The 25,649-nt window shown below is 41.4% G+C and overlaps 1 protein-coding gene and 1 long non-coding RNA gene across 5 annotated transcripts in view; one reads left to right on the top strand and one right to left on the bottom strand.

Annotated features, from left to right (window-relative positions):
* CACNA2D2 (calcium voltage-gated channel auxiliary subunit alpha2delta 2) overlaps window positions 1-25,649 on the top strand; it is a 513,315-nt gene that overhangs the window by 483,515 nt on the left and 4,151 nt on the right. For all 4 annotated transcript variants that reach the window (XM_083429356.1, XM_083429357.1, XM_083429358.1 and 1 more), the window contains 14 exons: window positions 1,493-1,553; window positions 9,522-9,619; window positions 11,663-11,753; window positions 13,035-13,097; window positions 14,954-15,057; window positions 15,719-15,817; window positions 16,362-16,456; window positions 17,899-17,946; window positions 18,462-18,533; window positions 19,626-19,778; window positions 20,944-20,996; window positions 22,135-22,190; window positions 22,855-22,978; window positions 24,133-24,242. In XM_083429356.1, coding sequence (XP_083285482.1) covers window positions 1,493-1,553; window positions 9,522-9,619; window positions 11,663-11,753; window positions 13,035-13,097; window positions 14,954-15,057; window positions 15,719-15,817; window positions 16,362-16,456; window positions 17,899-17,946; window positions 18,462-18,533; window positions 19,626-19,778; window positions 20,944-20,996; window positions 22,135-22,190; window positions 22,855-22,978; window positions 24,133-24,242 — 1,227 coding nt within the window. The remainder of the gene's footprint in view (window positions 1-1,492; window positions 1,554-9,521; window positions 9,620-11,662; window positions 11,754-13,034; window positions 13,098-14,953; window positions 15,058-15,718; window positions 15,818-16,361; window positions 16,457-17,898; window positions 17,947-18,461; window positions 18,534-19,625; window positions 19,779-20,943; window positions 20,997-22,134; window positions 22,191-22,854; window positions 22,979-24,132; window positions 24,243-25,649) is intronic.
* The window catches only part of LOC310672410, a 56,848-nt gene that overhangs the window by 13,150 nt on the left and 18,049 nt on the right, over window positions 1-25,649 (bottom strand). The window lies entirely within an intron of this gene.

Below are 25,649 nucleotides of genomic sequence, written 5' to 3' on the forward strand. Positions count from 1 at the left end.
TAGACACTTTGCTGAGAATATTTTTGAGTCTTTCCTTTTTCTCTCACCGCCACTCCAAACATTCCTAAGAAAAGCAAGACTACAATGCAAAATTTTCTCACCACCATTCTTTTTCTTTTCTTTCCTTTTCTTTTTTGCGGTGGCTGCCATCTAAACACACACTGCCCCAGAATAACAGTCGGTCTGTGGCGTTGTAGAGAACGCAAATCGGTGGCAAGGTGGCCAACACATTTGTGGCTGCTTTCATTTCTAGCAGCATCAGAAAAAGAACTGGCTGGGAGGGGTGGAGAAACTGTACCTGCCACTGTGAATGGTGATCTCCATTCTAGAGAAATAAATGGAGGATTTCTCCTCTCACACTGGGAAAAATCAGTGAAATGATCCTTCCAATTTCTCTGTTCAGAAATAGGCTGGAGACTTTCAAGAGGCCCATCTGGGCACAGCTTTAACTTAATCTAGCATACGCCCTGTTTGCACATCTAGTTCTTTGTTTTAATAAACCCATTTAAGCTGAATGCCTGTTAAGCAGATGAGAGAGAGTACTGGACATATCACAAACTGACAGGCAGGTAGAAAGACAAATTCAAGCAATCAGACCATAGAGCTGGAAATTCAGCACTGGAAGAGCACATATGCTGCTCTGTGCTTGCTATGGTTGCATCTGTTTGCTCCTATGAAATCTGGAGGATGTGTTCTATGGTTTGGACTAGGGAGGGATGGCTATTGCAGTGCTTTGAGACCACTGTCAGCTAGAAGGCAGCTGCTGCACTCTCGACAATGCATTGCATTTTACCTCTATCTGATGGGTAAGTCTTTGGTTGGACTGTCTTCCTAAAGGACCCTGGTTTGGCCATGTTGATGCCTGAAAGATAATTTTTCTTACAAAATATTGTTTTGGTAATTCTCTTTCCGTATGAGCAGAGCATGTGGTTTATTTTGTTGTTAATATCGTAATAAGAGAGAGATGTCCATATAACCTACCAAACATACATATATATATGTATATGTATAAATATGAGGATATATATGTGTGTATATGTGTATATGTAACTGTATAGCCCTAAAGCAATACATATACAATCTATCAAACATATTTAATTTCAATTATATGATTTTTAAATATATATATAAATATATATATATAGACAATAAAATATCAAAATCCTCCAAATGTTGGCACCATATTGGCTATAACTTTGTATGATGCTAGTTACCAAAGAATCTTCTCTCCTTTCTCTCTTGTTAAAACTAGTCAGTTGTTTTGCCTCTTTTGTTTATTCCTGTCTATTTTCTCTCTCTCTCTCTCTCTTTCTTTCTTTCTTTCTTTCTCTCTCTCTCTCTCTCTCTCTCTCTCTCTTTCTCTCTCTCCCCTTACTCCTCTCTTTCTCTTTTTCTTTTTCTCTTTTTCTACCTTCTGTCACATTCTGAGACTGAAGCCTTCTTCTTCCCTCATTTCAAACCCCTGCCGGATAACGTTACCTTTCTGTTGCAGATTTTGAATACCTGCTGCCAAACAGCTTTGAGTCCGAGGGACATGTATTCATTGCTCCAAGGTAGCTTTGCGTGTGAGCTTGCTGAGGTGTCCATTCAACCACTCTCCCCTCAACACTGATCCTGGGACTGACTCAGCCCCCTTTCCCATCCCCACTTCCCTCCCTGCCACACCTTTTAAATATTCTACTTCATCACTCCCACCCTTCTGAGCTGACACCTCCTCATTGTGCCAAAGTCTTGGTCATTTTCCTTTCCTTCTTTTTTGTGTCTGTCGTCTGCCTGTGTGCCACTCTGAGACTACAGCTGCCACCTGCACCTTGTTGAGACGCCACTGTGGTTGGCAGCGCAGTGGTCCCACCTTCTGTTCACTCACCTACATAAGAAGAGTATATATGTATGCCTGCGTATGAGATATTATGTGCACATACATATATAGGTATAGTTTCTGAAAATACTCACAAAATAATAAGTCAGTCCTATTTGGATCATGTTGAGATCATGCCATCATGTTAGTTAAATCTGAAATACATTTTTATATCTAATACACAGTGTTTGTCTAAGCCAAAAGCCCTCTTTGGAAGGCAGGAGTATCATGTGTAATGCCATCTAGATTTCCCACTGAATGATTTCAGCCAATATTTTCCGCCCCAAAGCGTTGTTTGCTCCAAATATCCCATTATTTGATTTGGTTGACTAGGTGCACCTATCACACAGCATTTGTTTGACCCATGATTTATTGACCAAATGATTTTTAACACAAGACTGGCGTTTTGCCAGTTTTTTTCTAAGAAAGAAATTATAGGTCTGGGTCACTTTTGTTTATGTTTTTGGATTTCACAAATACCAAAATTTAAAAATACCTAATGATAAACAACACCACAATAGCATGAATCACTCACTCACTGCACTATTTTTATTAGTGAAAATACTTCCAAGCTTTCATAAAGACACTGTGTTGTTCAGAAAGCATTTTCAAAATGTACATGATTCAATATTGCTAAAGACCTTTGTGAGGCCGTATTAATACAGTAGGAATGATAAAATAGTCTACTGCTATATGTAAAAAAATCACGAAGCCACTTTCATAAGCCTGCCTTAGTCATGAAGCTCACTGAGTGACTTTGGGTTATCTTTCAGCCTAACATACCTGACAGAGTTGTTCTGAGGGTAAAATTGGAAGGTCAAATAACGATGGCTGCTGCCATGAGCTATCAAAGCAAGCCAAGATAGAAATGCCATAGGGAGACAGAGAAGGGGGTTTATTGGCAAACGTCAGCCAAAATCCAATAAACTGATGTTACATTTGGCATCTGGGTAAAGTGAAATGGTGAGATCCTATTAGTCCCTCCTGTCTTTAATATGGTATTTTTAAAAATGGAAGAGAATTTCTGTACATCACATGGGTTTGATAACCCTCCACAAATTCAGCTTTGTACAGAAAAGAATAATACTGAAGAGGGTGTGTTGATTTCTAACTTTTATTTATACAACTATTAGATTTACTATTCTAAGATGCTTCTTTTATACAAAGCATAATCAGTGAGAACATAATAGCATAAGAGGTGAACAGATGTTGGACTCCAACTCCCATCAGCCCCTGCCAACATGGTCAGTGGTCAGGGCTGATGGGAGCTGTAGTCTAACAACTTCTGGGAACTCACAAGTTCCCCAGCTCTGTGCTGTGAGCAGCAGTCCATCACTACCATCCATACTATAAGTAATGAGCTTTACATAGTCGGCATCCAAATCAGTGTTCAAAGTCACACTAATGTGAAATGTATACATGAATCTAATGTTGTTGTTTTTTAGGAAATTTTCAATTTTGTTAGACTTTTTCTATAAATAGAAACCAGAACACTGCAAATTCTTCGAAAAATGTTCGTTACAACACAACGTCTAATCAGGTCTCTTGCTACATCGGAACAAACAGACTCCTGTTCCGTCAAGTCATAATACAGAAGGTCACATGATAGCACTTGAGTTTCAGCTGCACCATCTGTTAGCCCTTTAACACCAATAATACCAAACAGCATACTAATGAGACTGTATGATATCTCATCAATACTAATATGGCCAATAGTCCATGGTAATTTTCAGAAACCATATATCACTAATGATCTGTTTGTGGGCGTGCAAGCACATATATCTGTACACATTTGTGTAGATATATTGGTGGATGCAGTGTTGTGTACTTCTAGGTCTTTGAGAAACAAAATTATGTGGACAGCCGAGATGATTTTATACTCAACGTAGGAGGACTTGCAATATATTGATGGAAAGTCAGGAAATTAGCAGAGTAAAATAGCTTTGCCTCTCAGCTGCCTCTCCTAAAATGTGATTACAGACATTTACAGGTGAGGCCTGACTCTTATTCAATCTCTTCTTACAAGCATATTTTAAGTGCTATTTGCATTCATTTTCCAGAATCTGGCAGGTAGGAAGTATAAACGGTTAGCTTGAATAATTTGAGTGCAAAAAAATGTGCCTGTTCAATACAAAGGCCTGTCCATAAAAACATACGGGGTGTATAAGTGGAGTGCACTGTATTGCTGTACATCTACTGCTGCTTTTCTCAGCCCTCATTAGAGAAATGCAGCAAGAATTTGGCTCAACTACAGTGTATTAATGAGACTGAAGTAAGTAACAGAAGCAACATGCACTGATGAAACTAGCACCTCCAGTGATTCACAATGTGAGTGCAACGCAACAGGTAATTGCCCAGTCACTATGATGGATATATAGCTTCCTTGGTTTGACCAGTTAATGACTTCAATTACACAACATCTGATACTTGTTGAGGAATTGATTGTGTGGTCTCCAGAACACTGAAGCACAATTACTTCAGGGTTTAGGCTTTCTGTGAAAGCCAAACTTAACAAGATATGCACGCTGATTACCTCCTTGGGAGCAGTATGATACAGCAGGGAATAAAGTGGATTCGCTCTTGCTTTGCGAGTTAGAGGCTCTTCCATTTGCCCTGTCTATTCAGCATAGAATCATAGAATCTTAGAGCTGGAAGAGATCCTAGGGTCATCTTGTCCAACCCCCACAATGCAGGAATCTCAGCTAAAGCAGCCATGACAGGTGGCCATCCAACCTCTAATTAAAAACCTCCAAGGAAGGAGAGTCCACCACCTCTCATGGGAGTCTGTTGCACTGCCAAGCAGCTCTTACTGTCAGAAAGTTTTTCTGAATGTTTGGTTGGAATCTCCTTGCTTGTAACTTGAAGCCATTGGTTTGAGTTGTACCCTCCAGTCCAGAGTATCATCCTGATTTCCTTGAACACAGCTGGTGTGTAGGTTATATATGGTGTTTGCTCTGGATTCAGCATTCATCCTGACTTGCTTGCGTAGAGGTTACACATCTTTCTGTCAATCAAAAATTATCCCACACTTTCTAATGCATTTCTCTGCAGGGGCAGTGCATCCCATTTCACTGCTTGAGACATAACTGGACGTGCTGCCCAGTCCTGCCCCCACCTCCACCACCAGAAAAGTGGCACCAATTTCTGGTGAGATCTTCCAAGATTTAGATGCCATGTCAGCGCCAGTGCCAGAGGCAGCGGGTCACCCATAGATGCACTGCCTCGGGGGCTTCTGCCACTTTGTGGTTGGGCCAAGCCTGTGTCTGTGTCATTTTTGTGACTAAATCCCTCCTGCAAAATAGTGGCAGTCTGGAGGTGACCTAGAAACATGGCCCTCACCCACTGGGTAAGCCTTCTTACTAGGTTTGTTTTAAGACCTATTTAGCATTACATGAGTTAAGGTGAAGATGACCTGACTGTTCCCATTGCCTTCTCTGTGTTGGACAAGAGAAGAGGGTCTACAGCAGAAAGCCAGCTGTATTTGTGTAGGCTTCCTGGTATGGAACTTTTCCTCCAATGATGGGAGGGTGGCAGGACCAGCAAGGCAAAAGGAAGAGCTGGGGTCAACTAGCATGTCCACACTCTCCCCTCACTGCATGAGCCCCTTAATGCCTGAATATTCATTCAGCAGTTTTCTCAAAAGCCCCATATGTAGGGGATTTTTTCTCCCAGTGTTGTCAGCTGTGAGAAACCCTTAAGGCCTCTGGAGCTACCATAAACTGTGATTGGCAAACTCAGTAAATTCTCTTTTTTTCTAGCATCAGAAAATGCAATGGTGTGCTGTCATGAGCCCTCTAAATGAACGTCCGCCTTTACTTTTTACTCCTGAGAGGCAGTGAGGAATGAGGCCAGGCACACACACTCTCTCTCCATCCTTAGCCATTAGCTACTGGCAATGCAAAGCCAGCAAGTGAAAAATGTTCACAAGAACTTCACAGCTGCAGCTCTTGGAAAGCTTCCAGAGACAGAAGTATACTGGCATAATGCCCAATACAGAGCTGTTATTTGCAGCAGGATCTCTGTAATAAATAATTCTCCGTCTTTTATATACTTGCAGGCATGCAAACACACACTCTGGGGTGGCAATCCTGATAGACAACAACCCATTAGAAGTGTGGGGTCTGTAAGAGCACGAATTATCACCTGGGTAGGGTTGTTTTTTAAGAGAGAGAGGATACAAGTCTGTACTGAAAATACATGCCCTTCTACAGTCTAGAGTTAGCCCTTATCAATCTATATGAAGGATGTGCTTTCCTACCCAAAGCATGGCTGCCCACCTTGTTCTCTTTTTGCTGTGGGTGAAGAGTGGTTCTCTGTTACTGTCCAGAGAACGTCTGTGCACTATGGAATATTGATTTGTTCCACAAATGAAACAGATCCTCAGGGTTTTCTCTCATGCATTCCTTCTCCACTCACTACTATCATGTCCCCCATTTCCTTGAAGTGCGAAGCTTCATGGGAGAAGCAGCTTTCAAATTCAGTAACATTCAAAAGTGAAGCCAAATGGCACACCAGAAATTTTGTCCAGGTGAGTATCGTTATTCCTCTCTTGCAAAAGGACGATAACAAAGGGAGTCCCATGTGCAAAGTTACAGTTCAATTCATGCAAGAAACTGAGCCATCTTGCCTCAAAGCTCATTGCCTCCTAAGCACAGCCCTTCATACTCCAGTCACCAAGTGCTTAATCTGCCGCTTTCCCCCTTTGCATTATGGTCCTGCTCCTGGTGCTCCTGGGTGCACAGTTGAATCAGAAGGCATTTCCTATGTGTTTGCATGTCTGTGTATACATCAACACATGGTGAATGCAATTTGGACAGTTGTTGCTGCTAGTCTGTCTGCCTACTGGATTACAGTGTGCTCCACTTATATTCTTCCTGCTTTGTTCAATAAGCCTGAGAAGGGATGAGGAGAAAGGACACTTTCTAAAGGAAACACAGAGTTTGCAGTCCCATGTCTGCCTCATATGACTCGTGCAAGATTGAGGTGCATATCTGCATATAAAAAGTAGTGGTGGGCTTGATCCTTCCCAACAACTACTCTCGCCTGCCTCCTAAGACCACTGAAAGGAGAGAGATTTGGCGACTGGGTAGGTGTGGTGGATAGAGGGAGCAGATGAAGGAGTAAACATCTCCTCTTCCTTTTGATTCTCTTTTGTAAATGCCCAGCGCTCGCATTATTATTAACTGCTAACACACGTTTGGGAAAACTCGGATGTGCCGTGCTAACTTGTAGTTCTTTCCATCCTCAGCCCATTGCTCTTTAGGGTTAGAGTCAGAAATAATTATTTGCAGAAAAGTATGTGGTGAAACAGTTAAAGCCAATGTAGGAAGCAGTAAACGTGCTGTAGGGAAAGCATACAAAGAAGGAACCTCAGAATGATTGTTCAAAATGAGCAAAGCAAGTTGATTGGCTGGACTAGTCTCAATGAAAAAGATTTAGGCCTGCATAAAGTGGCACATTATATAAGTGACTTGCGCTGTGTATACATCTTTCATTTGTAGACAGCCATGGCTCATCCTTGTATCTTTCTATTTTGTTTATTTGGGGATGCACTTGCTCCTTAGGGAGATCCTAACACAAGCGAGTTAAGGATAGGGATGGGAGATATTCAATTCAGTTCACATTTAAAGGCAAACCTACCTAATTTTGCAGTGCAGTTCTCCAGCCAAGTAATGTGTACAAAAAGGTATGTATTAGAGAAAAAGGGTGTCCATAAGTACATATAATAGTGAAAATATCACAAAATGCATTATATTCTGGGAAACTGCTTTGCAAAAATGTAGACAAAATTGCGTACAAAAATGTATATGTATTAGAAATTTGCACTAAAATGCTGATAAATTTTCATTGGAACTTGGGGGGGGGGGCGGAATCTCAAACAGATGTGGAAATGTGGAGACCCAAACTCAAGATTTGAAAAATAAGAAACTGAAATTGACACATTCACCCATCTCTAGTCAGAGTTAGTTTCATTTAGGAGGCAGGAGTATTATTCTCAAAGACATAAAAAAGTCATGCTTCTTTGACTACAGTGTTGTATCATTCATAATGCCTGTATCCCAGAAACCTAAATTGCATTAGTTTGTAATGGAAGCCAGTGTGGTATGAATACAATCAAACATCATTATCCAGTATTGTGGCTTCACAGGGAGCTATGTGCTTTACAGCCAGAGGGCTTCATCTTCCATCTAGATTCTTATGCAGCCCTTGACCTTAAAAAGGTTGCCCACCACTGCTCTAGAGAGACCTGCTACTACTGGAAGTCCTACTAGGATTAATAGAGGCATTAGTTATATCATCTTTGAATCCTAAGTTTCCCACTGTGGGATCTCATTACATACATGAAGGAGTCATATTTCTTTAGCTGTGCTTAAAAAGAGACCAAAGAAACCAGAGTTAAATAAAGCTGTGACCAAATGTAGATAAAATGATGGATAAGAAGAAAACCTATTGCTAGAACTGCACAGGTGAAACTACAGTCCCCCATACCTGTTTTCCAAAGCTGTATATAAATCTATAACCATCCTGATTACCAAAGTTTCCATTTTTGTCGAACAGTACTTGTTTATAAACAGAAGCTTTTTTTTCTTACGAGAGCTGTAAAGCTCTGTAAAGCTTCTGCAGAGGCCATATTGAAAATCAGAATAAAGGACAGTTCTGGAACTTCACAAAAATAGATGAGCTTGAAGGAAAGAAGGCCTTCTTTTGCCACAGTCTTTCTAAACCTAAAGGAGTTCAAGCAAGTATCATGGTTAATTAAGCTACCTTCCCTACAGCAACCTTCTCCAACCTGATACCCTCCAAAGGTGTTAGACTACAACTCCCAACAGCCCCAGCCAGCATGGAGGGCACCGGGTTGGGGAATTAAAGGAATTTAATTAAACAACTGAATTCTTAGAATAGCAGCGCATTTGCAACACAAATCCAGAAGAGAAGCAGTCACAGTATTCATAGTGTTTTTCTTGTTTTAGATGGTGATGGGTGGCATCAGTCAATAACAGGAATGAGTGAATGCCACAGATTTTTATATGGTCATTAAATTCCCCAGACTGCCTACTATTCCTCCATAGATCAGCCCCACATTATTTAATGGTCTTCTAATATTCTTGAGAGGCACTATAATAGCAGTGTGGGAAACCCAAATGCCACCTTTATTGAGCACAGTGCCATCTAATTTATCTGTAAGCCACCTGAGGGGAAAGGCAGGAGATAAATAATGATTACAATCTGTATCCACTTGTGTTCCAAATTGAGCCTAAGTCATACAGAACAGCGTATGAGTATCTTCGATATGAAGATCTGTTTTTAAGATATTTGGGGTTTTTACACGTATCCTTTTCCACACTTACTTCCTCCTCCTCACATCCCCATGTTTAAATGCATTTGTAAAAATAGATTTCAAGTGCACACAAGTACTGATGTCTCACACAGCCTTGCTCATGGACAGGACAAATATCTTTACAGGAATCCCCTACCACTCCTATCTCAAACATGTATGCAGACAGTATTGAAAGTGTTCTCTTAGGCACAACAGCAACATGACTGGGTAACAGCCTCACCTACGTTGCACACAAAGTCATGATTATAGCAGTTCTGAGAGGAAGAAAACTGACAGTAACTTTTTCATCCTTCCAAACGACAAATCTTTTCATCATAATCCCAGAGAATATTGCAAAGACCTCAGCCAGTCGGATAACAACACTGAATTCCTGGAAAACTTTATCGCCCTCATGGAAAAGGTGACGCCTGACTCCAAGCAATGTAAGTACCCCCCGGGGCATGCAGTGGAGACTCAGCCCTCTCTCAAGAAACACTCAGCACTGTTTGGATGAGAGAACCAAGGAAAAACCAAGAAGCAAAAGTGTGCTTCTGCTTTAAAAGATAGACATTTAAATGTTGTTGTTTTAAAAAAATGGAGCAAAGTTTATGTTTGCCAAAAAAATAAAAATTATTTGGATCAAGACTGGGGGGACATTTGGCCCTCCAGATGTGGCTGAACCACAACTCCCATCAGCCCTAGCAAGAATGGCCAATGTCCAGGGAACATGGGAGCAGTAATTCAGCAACACCTGGAGGGGCAAAGTTTTCCCTCACCTGATTTAGATAGAGTGCACCCTATGAAGAAAGAATTGGGGTGGGTTACTATTCTCTGGGGAAGGTTGTAGCATCAGTTCTCTGGTGTCATGAAGGTGGGATGCAAATGATGAATGAAACCCCTAGGTTCACAATGAAATACTGGGCATATCCACTTGGAAGCAAACTCCATTGAATTCTATGGGGCTTATTCCCAGGAAAGGGTGTCTCGGATTGCAAGCACAGTCACTGAGTAATGCAGTTTGTCAAGCATAAATGTGCCCATCAGCAGGTACTCTAGTTGTGATCTGGTTTGAACCAGGTCATATTCCATATAAGGCTGGTGCTCTCTGATTCTAATGTTAGTAGTACACATTTCACAAAAGTACCTCATGTATAAAACCGGTCTGTTCCTGACACAAATCCCCAACCAAGGCAGACAAATCCATTTCCAGGGATAGCATAAAAATAGTGAGATTGCATTGCAAGAAAACAGCCTGCTATTAAACATCAGTTAAATTTTCTAGTGATAACGCAATTCAGCACTGAAAATAAGGTAAGAAGCCTATGGACTATCACTCCCCTCTGTGTATGAATTTATTTATTTTTAAGTCTTTCACCTAAAGTATCCTTAGTTTGGAGACAACAACCTCTAGAAGTCCCCTTCCAATCCTGCCTATAATTGAAATGCCACTTTTAAGCTTTTGTTTCTTTGCTGTACTCAGTGTGACTGAGAAATGGAAGCAGTCTCAAAGTCCATGCCCACATGGCAGAGAACTATGTGGCTTAGCTGGCAGACATCTGTGGCAATCGCATGAAACAAAAGAGGGCCAGGAAAGGCTCAGAGTCTTTTCCCATAGGTCAATGCACGGAGCAAACAACTGGGAAGGAAATGTGCCCCGCATAGTAGCAGCACTAAGAGATGCTCTAGGATGGGGTGGAGGATGGGAAAACTGTTGCCCACAAATGTTGTTGGACTTCTCCCATCAGCCTCAGCAATGCTCAAGGATTATGGGAGCTGTAATCTGAAGGACCCGCAGGTTCTCCATCATACATGGCCTAGACTTTCTCTGCCAGTGGTGCCCACCTCTATTAAGTCAAGTAAAAGGGGACATAGACCTACCATGTGGTGGCAGCAGTAATGTGGAGAATTATGCCAGAGGCTGCCTGTCCTACCAGGACAACTTAGGTAAGAGAGTTCTAACTTGAGAGACATCAGCAGAGCTGGAGATGCCAAGGTGCAACAGGTTACCAGCAGAGTTGGTAGGTCTTCCAGGATTGAGAGGAGAGTCATTGACAACATTGCAAAACTAGCATAACACTAGAAAGTACTGGGATGCACTAGTAGAGCTGGTCATGTACTCTTAAGGTTTATTACTTTTGTGAACATATATAACTTAATATACATAGCCAACTAATCAAGTTATAAGGATCACACAGCAACCTCAGAAGCTTATCAGCTAAAGGCAACATCTGCAGGGCATTCTAACCAGTGAGCATTGAAAGGGTCCACTGCACACCTTGCAGTATCCTTGTTTTCCGACGCAGTTTAAGTTGCTGCTGAAATAAGTGAAAAGGCGGCTATGCAAGGAGAGAGGGAAAAGGCAAGCAAGAGTAGAAGGCAAAGAGGATTCTTCACCATCATACTTTAAAATGGAGTGGAACCCTCCTCAGGGGATATTCAATAAGCAAGACTCTGGATTGGAGACATTTCTCTCTTTCTCTTTCAAGGTGATAACTTCCTCCTTCACAACCTCATCCTGGACACAGGAATCACCCAACAGCTGGTGGAAAGAGTGTGGAAGGACCAAGACCTTAACACGTAAATACAATTTAATTTCATTGCTCTTTCAGACACTGGGAGCATTTTGGTGCCCCAACAAGAGTATTTTCCAGCCAGGAAGAAAGTAGATATATGGCAGTGTTCACCCTGAAACTCTCTTCTGAGGCCTATACAATTGGTCAGTTCTGGAGAAGGGCTAAAAGGAAACCCAAGTAATATATAACTCTACACGATACAGACCTAGTCATCTTAGATTTTTGAAAATAGGATTAGCTTTAAGAACAAGCTTAAAGTGGACTTAAGTCTTCCTACGTTAAGAGGGCTAGGTGAGGTTTTAAGTGGGAAAAGCCTCAGCCGAAAGATTCAGCTTTCCATTCAGTATAAAACCAGTGAAATTTAAAACCAAATAAAGTTGAAGACAAGTTAAAATTTTATCCAAGCTAAACTGCAAGTCACAACTTAAAACTAGATGGTAACTTGCCCATTTAGAGGTTCCTTCAGTTCAGTATAAAATCAGGTAAAAGTTTTTCATTTTCAAAGGTTTGTCCACTCCCATTCCCTGGGGGCAATACTAACCTAAATACACACACACCCTTTTATTACAGTGGTGCCTCGCAAGACGAAATTAATTCGTTCCGCGAGTCTCTTCGTCTAGCGGTTTTTTTGTCTTGCGAAGCAAGCCCATTAGCGGATTAGCGGAATAGCGCTATTAGCGGTTTAGCGGCTATTAGCGGCTATTAAAGGCTTAAGGGATTAGCGGATTAGCTGCTAAAAGGCTATTAGCGGTTTAGCGCCTTAGAAAAAGGGGGTGGGGAGCGGAAAAAAATCTCAAGACTCGCAAGACATTTTCGTCTTGCAAAGCAAGCCCATAGGGAAATTCGTCCTGCGAAGCGCATTGAAAAACGGAAAACCCTTTCGTCTAGCGGGTTTTCCGTCTTGCGAGGCATTCGTCTTGCGGGGCACTACTGTATTTATTAATTTTCTATATCGCCCTTCATCTGGAGATCTCAGGGAGGTTCACAACATAAACATACAATATGATTGGTGCTTTTTTCTGGGGGTACTCAAGGGTATGGACACTTTTTTTCCAAATGTTAAAATATAACAACTTTATGGTGAGCACTGGCACCATATTTTCTTGTAAAAATGCACTGAAGATAATAAATAATGACAACAAAGGGTGGAAAACACAAACCATACCTACCACAGTTATAATGATCAACACATAGGCTAAAGGTGCAGGGCAAAGACAAATTGGTGAGAAGCAGAACTTTGGCATGTTGCTTGAGGTTGTAACTTTCTCTCTCTGCCTTTCTATAGGTATAGCCTCTTAGCTGTGTTTGTTGCCACAGATGGTGGTATCACCCGCGTCTTCCCTAACAAGTAAGTGACAAGTGTTGTATTATCTGTAGCTGAAGAGAATGTGTTTAGCATTTAGTGGCCCCAATCTACTGTAATCTAGAGTTAGTAATGATTAAGGATACACTCCTAACCACATCTACTCAGAAGTAAGTCCTTTTGACTGAAGTGGAGCTTACTCCCAGGTAACTGCAGTTACATTGCAGCCCAAGTCCCAGTGAAACTAATGCAACAATTTAATTACTTCCTTAAGGGTGCAAATGTTCATGTATTGTCATATCTATATGAAACATTTTTAATGCATTTTTATCCGTGTCAAGCTACATTGAAAAAAACATATTTTATAAGTATTTTATGTACATTTTATTGCACTTGTCCTCTTAAGCATTTCTAACATCCGAATTGATTTGATTTTGATCTGATTGATTATACAGTATTTCTATGTCATTTTTAATTCAACTGAATCCCAAGGCAGCCTTCAAACAATAATAGAACATCACAAATACAGTATAAATCATACCGAATAATTAACAAATTTACAGTGAAATAGATATAATCTATAAAACACTGTTAACAAATCAAGAAACTAAAAAATAAGCTAAACATCACAATTAAAGCAAAAGTCATAGGATTAACAAATCAATACAGCACTTATAATCCATAAAACACTATTAACAACATTAACAAAATAGCAACCAAAAGATAAACTAAGCGCTGTGAAGTTCATGCACGCAGTCACTCCACACCCTCTGTTCATCTTATTAAAATACACAAACACATAATGCCCATGGCAGCAACTCCCTTCTGAAGGTTCCTTGGGCTGGAGGTGGAGCCACATAGGTGAAACCAGCCCCATCCACCCCCATGGCAAACATAGTCTCTCTCCCCTCATACTTCTTCCTCTGGAAACAGCTCCCTTATGAAGGCTCCTTGGGCTGGAGGGTGGGACAAGGCAGATGGGAAAAGCCATAACTGTTGACATTGTTAGGTTTCCAAAAATTACTGTTGAGCTAGACAGAATACTAATGGTACCACATTACTTTGGGCATCCAGCAAATGTATTCCTTGATATGTTCTTTTAAGGTGTTGAATGACCTTCTTTTTAGCACAAGGAGCAAAAGGTAATGTCAAACTGTACCCACTAACAACTTTGCAGCCTGTGTCACTGAAGGACACTTCTGGTTAATAAGACCCTCACAACACTTTTCCTGACGACGAAATAGATTTGTATTCCCAACTACCTCCTTCAGGGGGAAATTATTAGTGGTAATTTACTAGGTTCAGGTGCCCTTGATGCTCAAAGGAATATAGGCTGCCAAGTTTTAATCATCGCTGTGATTCTGTGACCCTTGTGGTTTTAGAGGTTTCTGAAAGCGTGTAATTATCTTTAAAGGCTGACAGTAGACAATGAATTGTGCCCACGTAACTTGTGATTCACTAAACCAAATGCAGCTTGAAAGGGGCCTGGTAGACTTCCTGATCCTCTGTTTGCCTGGGGCTGCAAAAAGGGTGGGTTTGCCAAGCACTTGTCTCTGTGCAAAATGAAAACTACCACAGCCACAGTAAATAGCTGGTAGTCTTAATAAAAGAGCATTTATGGCTCAATACCATCCTGTATTTCAGAGGTGAAATATATTATTTGTTTACATATGATGATCCATCTCTACAATTCTGTGTATATGTATGCATAATGAACATTTGTACTTTCTCAGCTATCACCTCCCTGTCTCTAAGACTGGTTGTGAAAGTATAAATGTTCATAGTACATATTATTGATGGCTTTACCAAAAAAAGCCAATATTTTATTTGCGGCTATATGGAAAATGAAATCTCTGCCAAAAGCTTGTGACATTCTGTGGGGCTGGTTGATTTCATTAAAGAGCTGCTGAAGACTGGGAAGAAGACCGGGAGCCCTTCAACGCCAGTTTCTATCGGAGAAGCCTGGATAACAAAGGCCACATCTTTAAGACCCCTTACAGGGATTGTAAGTATGCCCTACACAGTGCTCCAAGTGGGTGGGACTGGTTTGCCCTGCCTTCAGCTTCGATAGCCTTTATAAGCATGGAACTACAGGAATTGGCACCAGACATCTGGCTACAGGATGTGAGGCAATAAAGGCTAAAGGCTTACTACAAGGACAGTGATAGTAATATGTAGTATTTACATAGTCTTGATCAAGCCACGGTTCCTGAAGCTCTATAATAAATGGCAGGCAAAGAACCCCATCATGCCTCCAGGTCCGTAATTTATAGCTTCTGAGCTTAGGTTTCTTGCACCATAAGGGATCTGCCACTTTGCATTCACAAACTCCACTGAGGACAAGGGGTAATGTAATAAAGCGGTTCACTGCTTGCTGCATATGCTGTGGCTACCCTTTCATATTATATGCAGTGGGTAATTGCTTAAGCAGAAAAGTGTTCTCGTCATAGATTACTAATTAGAATGTTAATAAAATAAAAAAGTAAGGCACAGCCTTACTTGCATTTTGTCACCACAAGGAAGCAGGGAGAGGGCACTGGCAGGAAGTCAGCCCTGCATGGAACCATAAAGCATTGCCCCCCAAGCCAGAGAGTGCTTTGCAGCAGTTATGCTGTCTGTGCCATCCACAGACTGGCAGGTCCTTTTTCCTCTTCTTCCCCCTGTAGTCAACTACCGAGGGCTGGAACTGGAAAACAACACAGTTGGGATCCTTGTCAGCACAGCAGTTGAGCTCAACTTTGGTGAGAGGCACCTGAAACCAGCAGGTAAGAATGATGGGGCGTTTGCCTGTATCTTTGTCTTTGGAATGTCTCTCCTGTCTTCAGGCCTTCTGGTCTACATCGTTTGCAGCTATGAAGCCTTCCGCAGCCTACATAAATACCAGCTCATTGTCTTCAGTCAGGCTGCAAAAACACTTGGTTTTTTTGGGCTATTGGGTTGACAAACCACTGGGCTGAAGGCTCATGTGGCCTTTGTGTAATCCTTCATGCTGTCACGTTAGCAGCTAAGTAGTTTTTGTTTCTCAGTTCTGAATGAAGCTGGTTTTAGGAAAAATGCATCAAAATTCAGTACTTAATAAGAAACAACAGGACAGCTGAGTTAGATGCACACCATTCATTTAAAGCACATGACTTCTGCCAAATAATCCTGGGAACTGTAGCTCTGTGGGAGGTAAACTACAGTTCTTATGGTTCTTTAGGGGAAGCCATGAACTTTAAACATGTGATGTCTATGCAGCCCAGGTTTTTAGACAAAAAAAGAAGATGACATTTTTCTAACCTAAATATCTCTTTTGTTTTCCCTTTCCAGTGGTTGGAGTGAAACTTGACCTGGAGGCATGGGCGGAAAAATTTAAAGTCCTTGCAAGTAACCGAACAGAAAGGGATCAGCTGGGGACAAGAAGAGTAGGTGGTGAAAAATAACCTCCTGGAAAAGGATCTGGGATTTTGCATTTTGTAGATAACGTGGTTGGAGCTGAGGAGCACTTGCAAGTCCACTTTGCATCCCCATTGCTGTTCTAACACTGCAGCAGAGCAGTCACCCTCGCCACTGACATGCCAGGTTCCCTCTGGCAACAGTGAATGAACCCCCAGAGGCAGTGCTTTTTTTCTTTTAAAAAAATGTTTAGGGGTACTCTCATTTTGACTCAAGAAAATCACCATTTTATAGTTCAAATCAGGAAAAATAAATACAGTTAATGGACAAAAGAACAAAGATTCACAAAATGTTTAGGGGTATGCATACCCCTGCATCCCCCCAGAAAAAAGCACTGCCCAGAGGTTCTGTATCTATATCTATATCATCTATATATCTATATCTATATCTATATCTATATCTATATCTATATCTATATCTATATCTATATCTATATCTATATCTATATCTATATCTATATCATCTTACTGTTCCTGAAAGAGGTGGTTTGTCATCCTACTTCATAACACTTCTTTGCCCCTCCAGTTCATTTTGAGAATCCTGCATGCTTAAAAAATTAAGATGCTAAAATTAGAGACACTTTAATATATCTGGGGAAGATATTCCATAAAGAAGGGCCCACCAATAAAACAAAGACATTTCTGGTAACTACCAGCCTAGTTTCTAAAAGGTGAGGCTCCCCAAACTGGGGTCTCAGAGGAAGTTAAAGAACAGCAAAGTTCGTATGAGAAACGGCTGTCTGTCAGATCTACTGACCTAAAGTCATTTAGAGCTTTGTAGGACAAAGACAAGACAGCACACTGAATTGTGCCTGAAAACAAGTGAAGACCACCAAGGTATAGTCCAAGCAGTGAATCCCGTTGCCAGTCCATGTTAGTGTTTTTTTTGCTGCTGCTGCTGCTGCTTCTTACTGGCACGTTTCACTTCTATTCCTTAGAACGATTTTCAAACCACTTTTAAGACGACTTTTTTACTAGTTACATTTTCTCCCACTATGGATCTCGACGTGAACAATCCATGCGCTGTTATTACTGTTCTCAGCAGGAGTGGCTTCAATCCTGCAAAACTGGTCTGGCACCCTTCTTTCCCGCCCTCCTCCCCTGCCCTGTCTTTAACCTTGGGTGGACAGAAGCAGATCTGTGAGAATTGATTATTACACTCCATTTTACTCCGACTGGACAGTCATCATAATTCCCCACGTACAGCACACTGTAGCAATCTAAACATTACCAGAGTATATATAAATGTTGCCAAGGCTGTCTCTGTTCTCATTTCCTCACAATTCCCTTCTGACTGTAGAACCTGTTCCTCTTGTGATTAGGAAGGGTGTGGATGTGTGATTTAAGTAAGTCAGTTTTGAGATGTGTTTAGAACTCTCTTGGTGTCATTGCCTTTCTTCTTTCATTTCCAGTGTGACCCCTCCACAGGCTGCGAGATGGACTGTGAGGCTAATTACAAGGTAAACATGGAGGAAACAAATGGAAAATAACTGGGCCTTTTTGCTGATTGTTACATAGCGACTCTAACTGCTTATTGTAGTGTATCCTTAGCTGCTTCCTAAACCAGAAAACTGTCAGAAATCCTGATGTGGGGTGAAGCAGTCGCCTTGGGCAGCATAAGCCAAAGAGTCAACACCCTCATGGGCACCACCTCCAGTGGATAAATCGTGCCATCAATGGCATCAGTTTGACAAGATCTTGCCTCGGGCGGCAAAACAAGGGGTGCTGCCCTGTGCATGTGTGTGTGTATACACATAAACATACCAAGCTTTGTTTCCACCACCTTTATTCCCTTGCTCTTAGACTACCCTGATCCTTAAAACACATGCGAGCACCATAAATGTTTATAGAATGACAAGGAATGCTCAGTTACAGTTGCCTTTGCTCATTATGGAGACAATCAGGCATGTAGACTAATGTCTAAACCAGAATATAGAAGCCACAGCAAAACACAAAGTATTGTTCAATCTTTCAGGACCTCCTTTGTGTTCTCATCGATGATGGGGGTTTTCTGGTACTTTCCAACCAGGAGGATTACTGGTTCCAGGTAAGCTGTGCTTTTTCTATAGCAGGGGTAGAGAACCTCCAGTCCACAGGCCAAATTAGGCCCAACAAGGGTAACAATTTAGCTCATCGTTTCCCCCAAATCACACCTACTTGTCAAACACCCAATGTCATATGCAATGTAAGGTGTGGGGCAGATAGAAATGCATATATGAACAATGTAGAGCTTGGCAAGCAAGGCTTGTTGTCACCCCAGCCCCTAGGTAAAGGAATGCTTGCTAACAAGCCCACTGAGATCAGCTACACTACAGAATTCCTGGCTGTGGGTACCATAGGGCAGCCAATCCCTGGGATTTGCTATAAGCACTGATCAGCTCATATTCCTTTGTATCACTAGCTTGAATGCAAGTGGCTCAAACCAAACCCACAAAGGGGAGTAATTACTTTGGGTCATCTAACATCATTATGATATCAGACAATTGATACATGGAGGACCCCAGTTGCCAACATGCATGTTCAGAAGCTTCCTAAATGTTTAACAGAGTTTATACATTGCTCCCATTTCAATTGGGCTGGTAGCATTACTGCTAATGCTCACAAGTATTTTTGCAGCACCCAACCAATGTCATAGGCATTATCGAAATGCCAGCCTATACTTTAATCCAGATTTCAACGGCTAATAGCCACAATGGCTATATTCTACCTCCATTTTTTAAAAAAGAAAGGAAGGAAGAAACCAAATAGAAGTAGGCATTGTCCTTCCCAAAGAAAGCATAAATTTCCATTTTTCCCATTGTCAAGCATGATGACTTGGTATAAACACATACACACATAGAGATACAGGGTGGAAAAGACAGTGGAGAGATGAATGATTAAGAGGAAGGACAAAAATCCACACGGCTGAGATGCATTCCATCAAGCTCTGCCCACTGGTTTGCACAGCAATACTAACAAATATAGTGACGGGGGCAGGGGGATGCATGGAAGCTGAAGCACCAAACTTGCACACAGAAAAATCTGATCATTACCCATCTGCAATAAAAGGTCCCTGTCTAGAAGCACCCATGGTTGGAAAATGCATAATCAGCTTGATACAGCTTAAACGAATTATTTTATCCTTTTTTCCCTTTTCCAGGTAGGGAAGTTCTTCAGTGAGGTTGACGCTCACTTGATGTCTGCTCTCTACAACAACTCGTTCTTCACACGGAAAGAATCCTATGACTTCCAGTCAGTCTGCGCTCCAGAACCTCCGAGCAATACGGGAGGTGCCCCGCGTGGGGTGTACGTGGTAAGTGGGGGATCCCATACCGTGAAGACTTACCTGAAGGTTTCAGAATTGTGCATACAAGTGGGGATTTGCTTTTCAGGTGGAATTATGTATGCACAGTAACCACAGTATACTTAAGGCAAAGAGAAGAATTGTCAGTTGGATCAATGCAATGTTTAGGAAGGATAAGGATTGTTGAATTTTTAGATTAGGTGAACATTACTGTTTGTTATACATTGTTGTATAAACAAGAATTTTGTTTGAGTACTGAAATATGGCTGATACCAAGAATTCCAAAGAGATTTTGCAGGCCACTGCTAAGGAAACAAAATAGGGCTGAAATTTGGGAGGTTTTATACACACACACACACACACACACAAATTGTAGCATACATTGTAATTGGTGGTGGCTTGAATATTCTCCACACATGGTGGGTGAACTGGAGAGTGAGTAGCTTTTGCATATTAGAGCCATCACATCAAGTGATCTTTCAAGCAACTTCCCACACTCAAAGGTAAGAACTGGCCTTGGTCTGTCAGTGATGCAGAGCGTGGATAATCCAAACAATATCTACCTGCTATCTAGCAACACTTTGCCATTCTTTTTCCCATACGTTTTGTACAGTTGCATCAGAGTGCAGATGGAGTTGTTTTAAATTGGTAATTCATCACCATTTCTTCTCGTAAAGTCATTTCATTTTCTTCTATTCATGGGCCACGAGAAGGGTTTGGTAGTTTACTAACCACAATGAGTCACTGAGATGTTTCCAAGCTCCTGATCTTTGTCTAGTACTAGTAAAATCAGTGCTAGGTATCTCAGAAATTGTATTATGAGGAAAGTGATGCCAGACAGGGCCATCTAATCACAAATTTTGCATGTCTGGGTGTGCTCGCAGTGCTCATGAGTAGGGTTGCTCTGGCTCTTTGTGAGCCTCGTCTTCTCTGCATCATGAACCAATGGATACCTCTGTAGAATTATTTGTGTATTCTCTATCAATGGCAAAGCACCATTAGATGCAGATAAATGTGGTCAAAAGGTTGGGTTTTTCAAGACATTACAGAATCCTGCCTCTGGGCTTTGTGTTTGATCCTCAGCATGTGAAAAGCTGCTCCAGCACATTGAGCTTGAGCAAACAGTGGTATTTTTCTGTTAACAACCACATTTCCCTTATCCCTTTATGTCCAGCCAACAATGGCAGATTTCCTGAACCTGGCCTGGTGGACTTCAGCAGCGGCATGGTAAGCCTTTCTTTTGCCCTTTACTGGATAAGCTCTTAGAGCAGGACAGGAATGTCACACATTGGGCCCCTCTGCACTGCACCTAATAGTGAGAGAACACACATCAAGAAGTACCTAAGGTTGTCAACATTTCAACAAGTTCTGCAAAGATCTAAGTCAAAGTCCATTTAGGTGGTCTGTAGAATGGTTGCAGAAATATTAAAAATATCTGTACTTTCCCACTGTACTTGATTTATTTTTCCCCATGACAGAAATTGATGCCATCTTAGCCTGAGCTGGATTATCGAACATAATTTTCATTATTTGACTTTTTACCTACCAGATAAAGGAGCCATTTTCAGCAGCTAGGGCCCATTATTTTGATTATATGGTGTAGATTTTCACCATGATGTTTTGTTTTTCTTCATGTTTACTCCAGGAGTGAAATGCTTGTGTTTCCCCCCCAAAAAAAATTCGTACCACCCTACCATGCTAGGGTAACATGGTTTTATCAGCTGTGTATGCATGGGTTTCATGAGATGCAATTCAGCTAACTTACACCTGTTGTTTTATTTGACATAGATAGGAAACTGTGTGCTTGTAAGGGTGTCATTGCTTGGAATTAACCATGGAAGGAAAGCTGTGTCTGCTTCTATACAGTACATAATGTAAATATCAATTTGTAGCTGTTAACAAAAAAGAAGCACCCTAAACAAAATTGCAACTATATGTCCAGCCCTGCCTCTATCCACTTGCACCCCTCTTGTAAACTGACAAACATGACACCAAACTTCAGAGCTCACATTCATCACATTAGAAAGGGAAGTCTTTTAAATTGCAATTATGAGCATTGTTTTTAATTAAAAGACTGAAAACCATTAAAAAGGCAACACTATAGTTATTAAAAGATGAGATAACTAGGCAGAACAAAAACAAGAAAGTTTACTACGTGATCCACCAAGACTCCCAATGATTTTTAAGTGGCCCACAAAAAAGTCTGAGAACTACTGATCTTGAGGTTCCTTGCTTCTTTCTACCCTTTTGGCCTGGAAAAGCGAGACTTCCTATCTTTTTGGTCCCATAAGCCGAGGAACTTATTTGGGTTGGTGACCTGCATTTGTTTTCTTCACCTAATAGCTCTGCTGTTTTCTTCTATAAGGTCTCTGTTTCAGCAGTTCTTGTATGGACTAACCTACAATAGCTGGTTTCAAACAGGTAAGCTCCCTACTGCATGCATCCGGAAGCAAGTTTTCCTCACATTTAAAAAGTTTTTGTGTGATTGGGGTGGGGGTTTAACAGGTGTGTAGGTGTAAACATTACATGAATGCAAAAACTTGGGTCATGTGATATAGCTTAATTTCTAAATAAGAGGTATGGAGTTGATCTTATCTGAAAACCATACTTGGGTCCTGTTACATGGGAGCTTTTTCCCTGTCCATAGATATGCAGAGAATAATTGGTTTATTTGTTTTTAGAAAGGAAGAGACAATGGCATTCTGCCCACGTGTAATGGCACTCTTTTCTAAATAAGTGCTGTGCAATTCCTATTGTGTTGAGAACAGCAAGGTCAAAAACTGTAGCCCTACCAAGTCAAAATGTCACCAGCCACCACTGTGCAGGTGCCATACCTATAATTTACACACAGGTTAAAAAGCCCCTCCCCAGGTCCTGCTATTCCCATGGAAATTGGTGGGAACTGCATTTAGGATTATTATTTTTTAATCCCCTGACATGTCTGCAAGCCCTATAATTAACATAATGTGTGGTTAAAGCCCTTAGACACAACATTAAAGGAGAACAGCTAATTTAGATGATTTGGGAAGGATAAATGTTTGCCACTTCCATTATTTCCAACTGTATGTATTGTGTGTCCGAACAGAGGATGTCGCAGCTGACAGCATGGAATCCAAGGAGACCAGCTGCATCATGAAGCAGACCCAATACTATTTTAGCACAGTTGACTACACCTACAACACCATCATTGACTGTGGAAATTGCTCCAGGTCAGTGGGAGATGTCCCTGCTATAAAGATTCATATTAGCTGATCAAAACTGTTGGTCCCTAGAAGGTGGTCATCCCTTCTGGCTCAGGTCTCTTTTAAAGTAGGGTTGAAAATTATCATCAGAATTAGTAGTATAGAAACCAGTGAGTGGTATTTGGCTAAGATACAAGAGATCCTGGTTGAGTTATGCAGGTAGATTGCTTTCCAGGAACAGGCAATATTGGTCTGAATTGGGGGGTGGGTGTATCTACACTACAGATTGATATCATTTTTATACAGTTTTAACTATCATGGTGCTAAAAAAAATAAAATCCTAGGAGTTGAAGTTTGGCGAAGGTGGACAGATTCCTAGCTGCCCTGCTCAAAGAATTCCAGTTATCTGGTTGCCCTAGGCAGAAAGAATGAATACTAAGCCAATTAGAATGTTAAACCAAACAAAACATTGTGCCAAATGCATTATTTTAAAAGCAAAAGTAGATGCCACAGGAGGCTTGGGGGCAATCAGGATCATGACAGGCCAATGTGAGTTTTTACCCTTATACACACAAACCACCATTCTGATGAAAATCACCCCATTCCAAAACTGTTGTTTACATTGTGAGGGAAGCTCCGGCTGACAGCTGGGGTTGGGGAGTGTTCATCAGGACTGCAGTGGGGGAAAGAATTAAATCCTTTCCCTACAGTCTTGGTCTCTCCCCTGCCCTGTGGTGACTAATTGTTTAAATAAAATAAGCAGTCACATTAGGTGTGAGAACACATTTAAAATAAGCTGTATTTTGGACCTATATGCATATCATGGATAATGCCTAGATAAATAAAGAAGCAAGCATAATCATGACCAAAAGTAAATTGTGTATTCCTATATTATTAGTCATGTTTTCCTTCCAAATACACAAGAGTGGGGCCTGATCCTTCTTCCACTGCCAGTTGCATGCATTTAGAAAGGTAAAAAGTGGCAAATTGCACACACATACAGCTCTTATCTGATGCAGTTTGCATATATTTTGTATTTGGGCATGTGTAGTTTTGCCATAAGGCCAAATATTTTATGAGCTGAATTGTTGTAATAATCTGCAGTAAATAGAAATAGTACTAAACCAGCATGATAGCAGCACTTCCTCCTTTCCCCACGCCCTTTTCTTTTTCTTCCCTAGGCTATTCCATGCACAAAGGCTTGCTCGCACCAACCTTCTGTTTGTTGTAGCAGAAAAGCCAATATGCAGCCAGTGTGAGTCCACCAAGCTTCTCCAAGCGGAGATAAAGGGTATCCTTTGCTTCTCAGCTCTGCTGCATGATGCGGTATCAGGTTCAACATAATGGGCCCAACCACATTGGAACCCTTCCCTCCCCTTCTCCCCCCTGCCTCGGCATTGCAGTGTTGTTTTTGTTGAGAGTGGAATTGCTGCTCTGTTTCTACATGCCAATGAATATTGGACTGTATTCATTGCGCAATTCCATGGCAACATTTAGAGTGGGAGGTGCATGAAAAGTGGGTGGTGCTTTTCAGGTCACATGGGCTGTTCCAGGGCACACCTCCACCTCCCCATTATCAGTTGGCATGCACATATGGAAATACTTACCTGTGCTAAGTCTTAATGCAAGCAGTGGGGTGTGAAGTCCCTTTGGGTGATAGGTAGTTGATAGTTTCTTTTCCGCCGAATTGAGATACCTTTGTACATGCATGTTTTGCTTCATAACCTTCCTTCCAGGAGAGCTAGAAACTTCTTTTTAAAACATGTGGCCCCTTTATAGGCATGCTTCCTGGTGCAATCTGTTTATCAAACTGGCTGAGCTCTGGCTGATCAGGACAGGGCAAGGTCGAGTCGAAAAACACTCTACAGTGGTACCTTGGGTTACAGACGCTTCAGGTTACAGACTCCGTTAACCCAGAAATAGTACCTTGGGTTAAGAAGTCTGCTTCAGGATGAGAACAGAAATCATGCTCCGGCGGCGCAGCAGCAGTGGGAGGCCCCATTAGCTAAAGTGGTACCCCAGGTTAAGAACAATTTCAGGTTAAGAACGGACCTCCAGAACGAATTAAGTTCTTAACCCAAGGTACCACTGTAATGTAAAAATTTGAAGCTTTATTAATCAGAATATAGCAGTTAGTGCTCTTAACCCCGCAATATGCTCAAATAAAGTCACCTAACATGTATTCATACTTACAAATGCACAACCTGGGTGGCTGGTTCAAGTGTAATGTGTTGAAGAGAGACCAGTGCCTCTGGGTCTCCGAATGCCTGCCTCAGGAGTCTGCTGTGGATCTCCAACTTGCTTTAGCTTTGGGGTGTTCTTATACCTCAAAGCTCACCACACATTTTCACTACACTAGACTGTCACATGGACAGAGAGACCATAAAACCATAAACCATGTTGCCACTGGCAGAACCAAATGAAAAGTTATACTTCCTTCTTATCTGGCAAATAGGCCCTTGGCTCTCTCCAGGGTGGCTGATGTTACATTGCACCGTGTTGTATATTGCCTGTTAGCGAGGCCCAGACTTGCTTTGGCTGCTGTTATGTTTCCCCTGATCACCGAGATGGCGATTACTCACTCCAGTTGCTTCTCACTCCCACGGCACTCTCTTCCTTCCCTGTAACAGGAAATCACTCTCACACATTCACACTCTAGGTTCCATTGGATTTATGGCTTAATTATACCCAAATAGCA

The sequence above is a fragment of the Podarcis tiliguerta genome (genome assembly GCF_965153285.1).
Source record: "Podarcis tiliguerta genome assembly, chromosome: 2".
Taxonomy (NCBI): domain Eukaryota; kingdom Metazoa; phylum Chordata; class Lepidosauria; order Squamata; family Lacertidae; genus Podarcis; species Podarcis tiliguerta.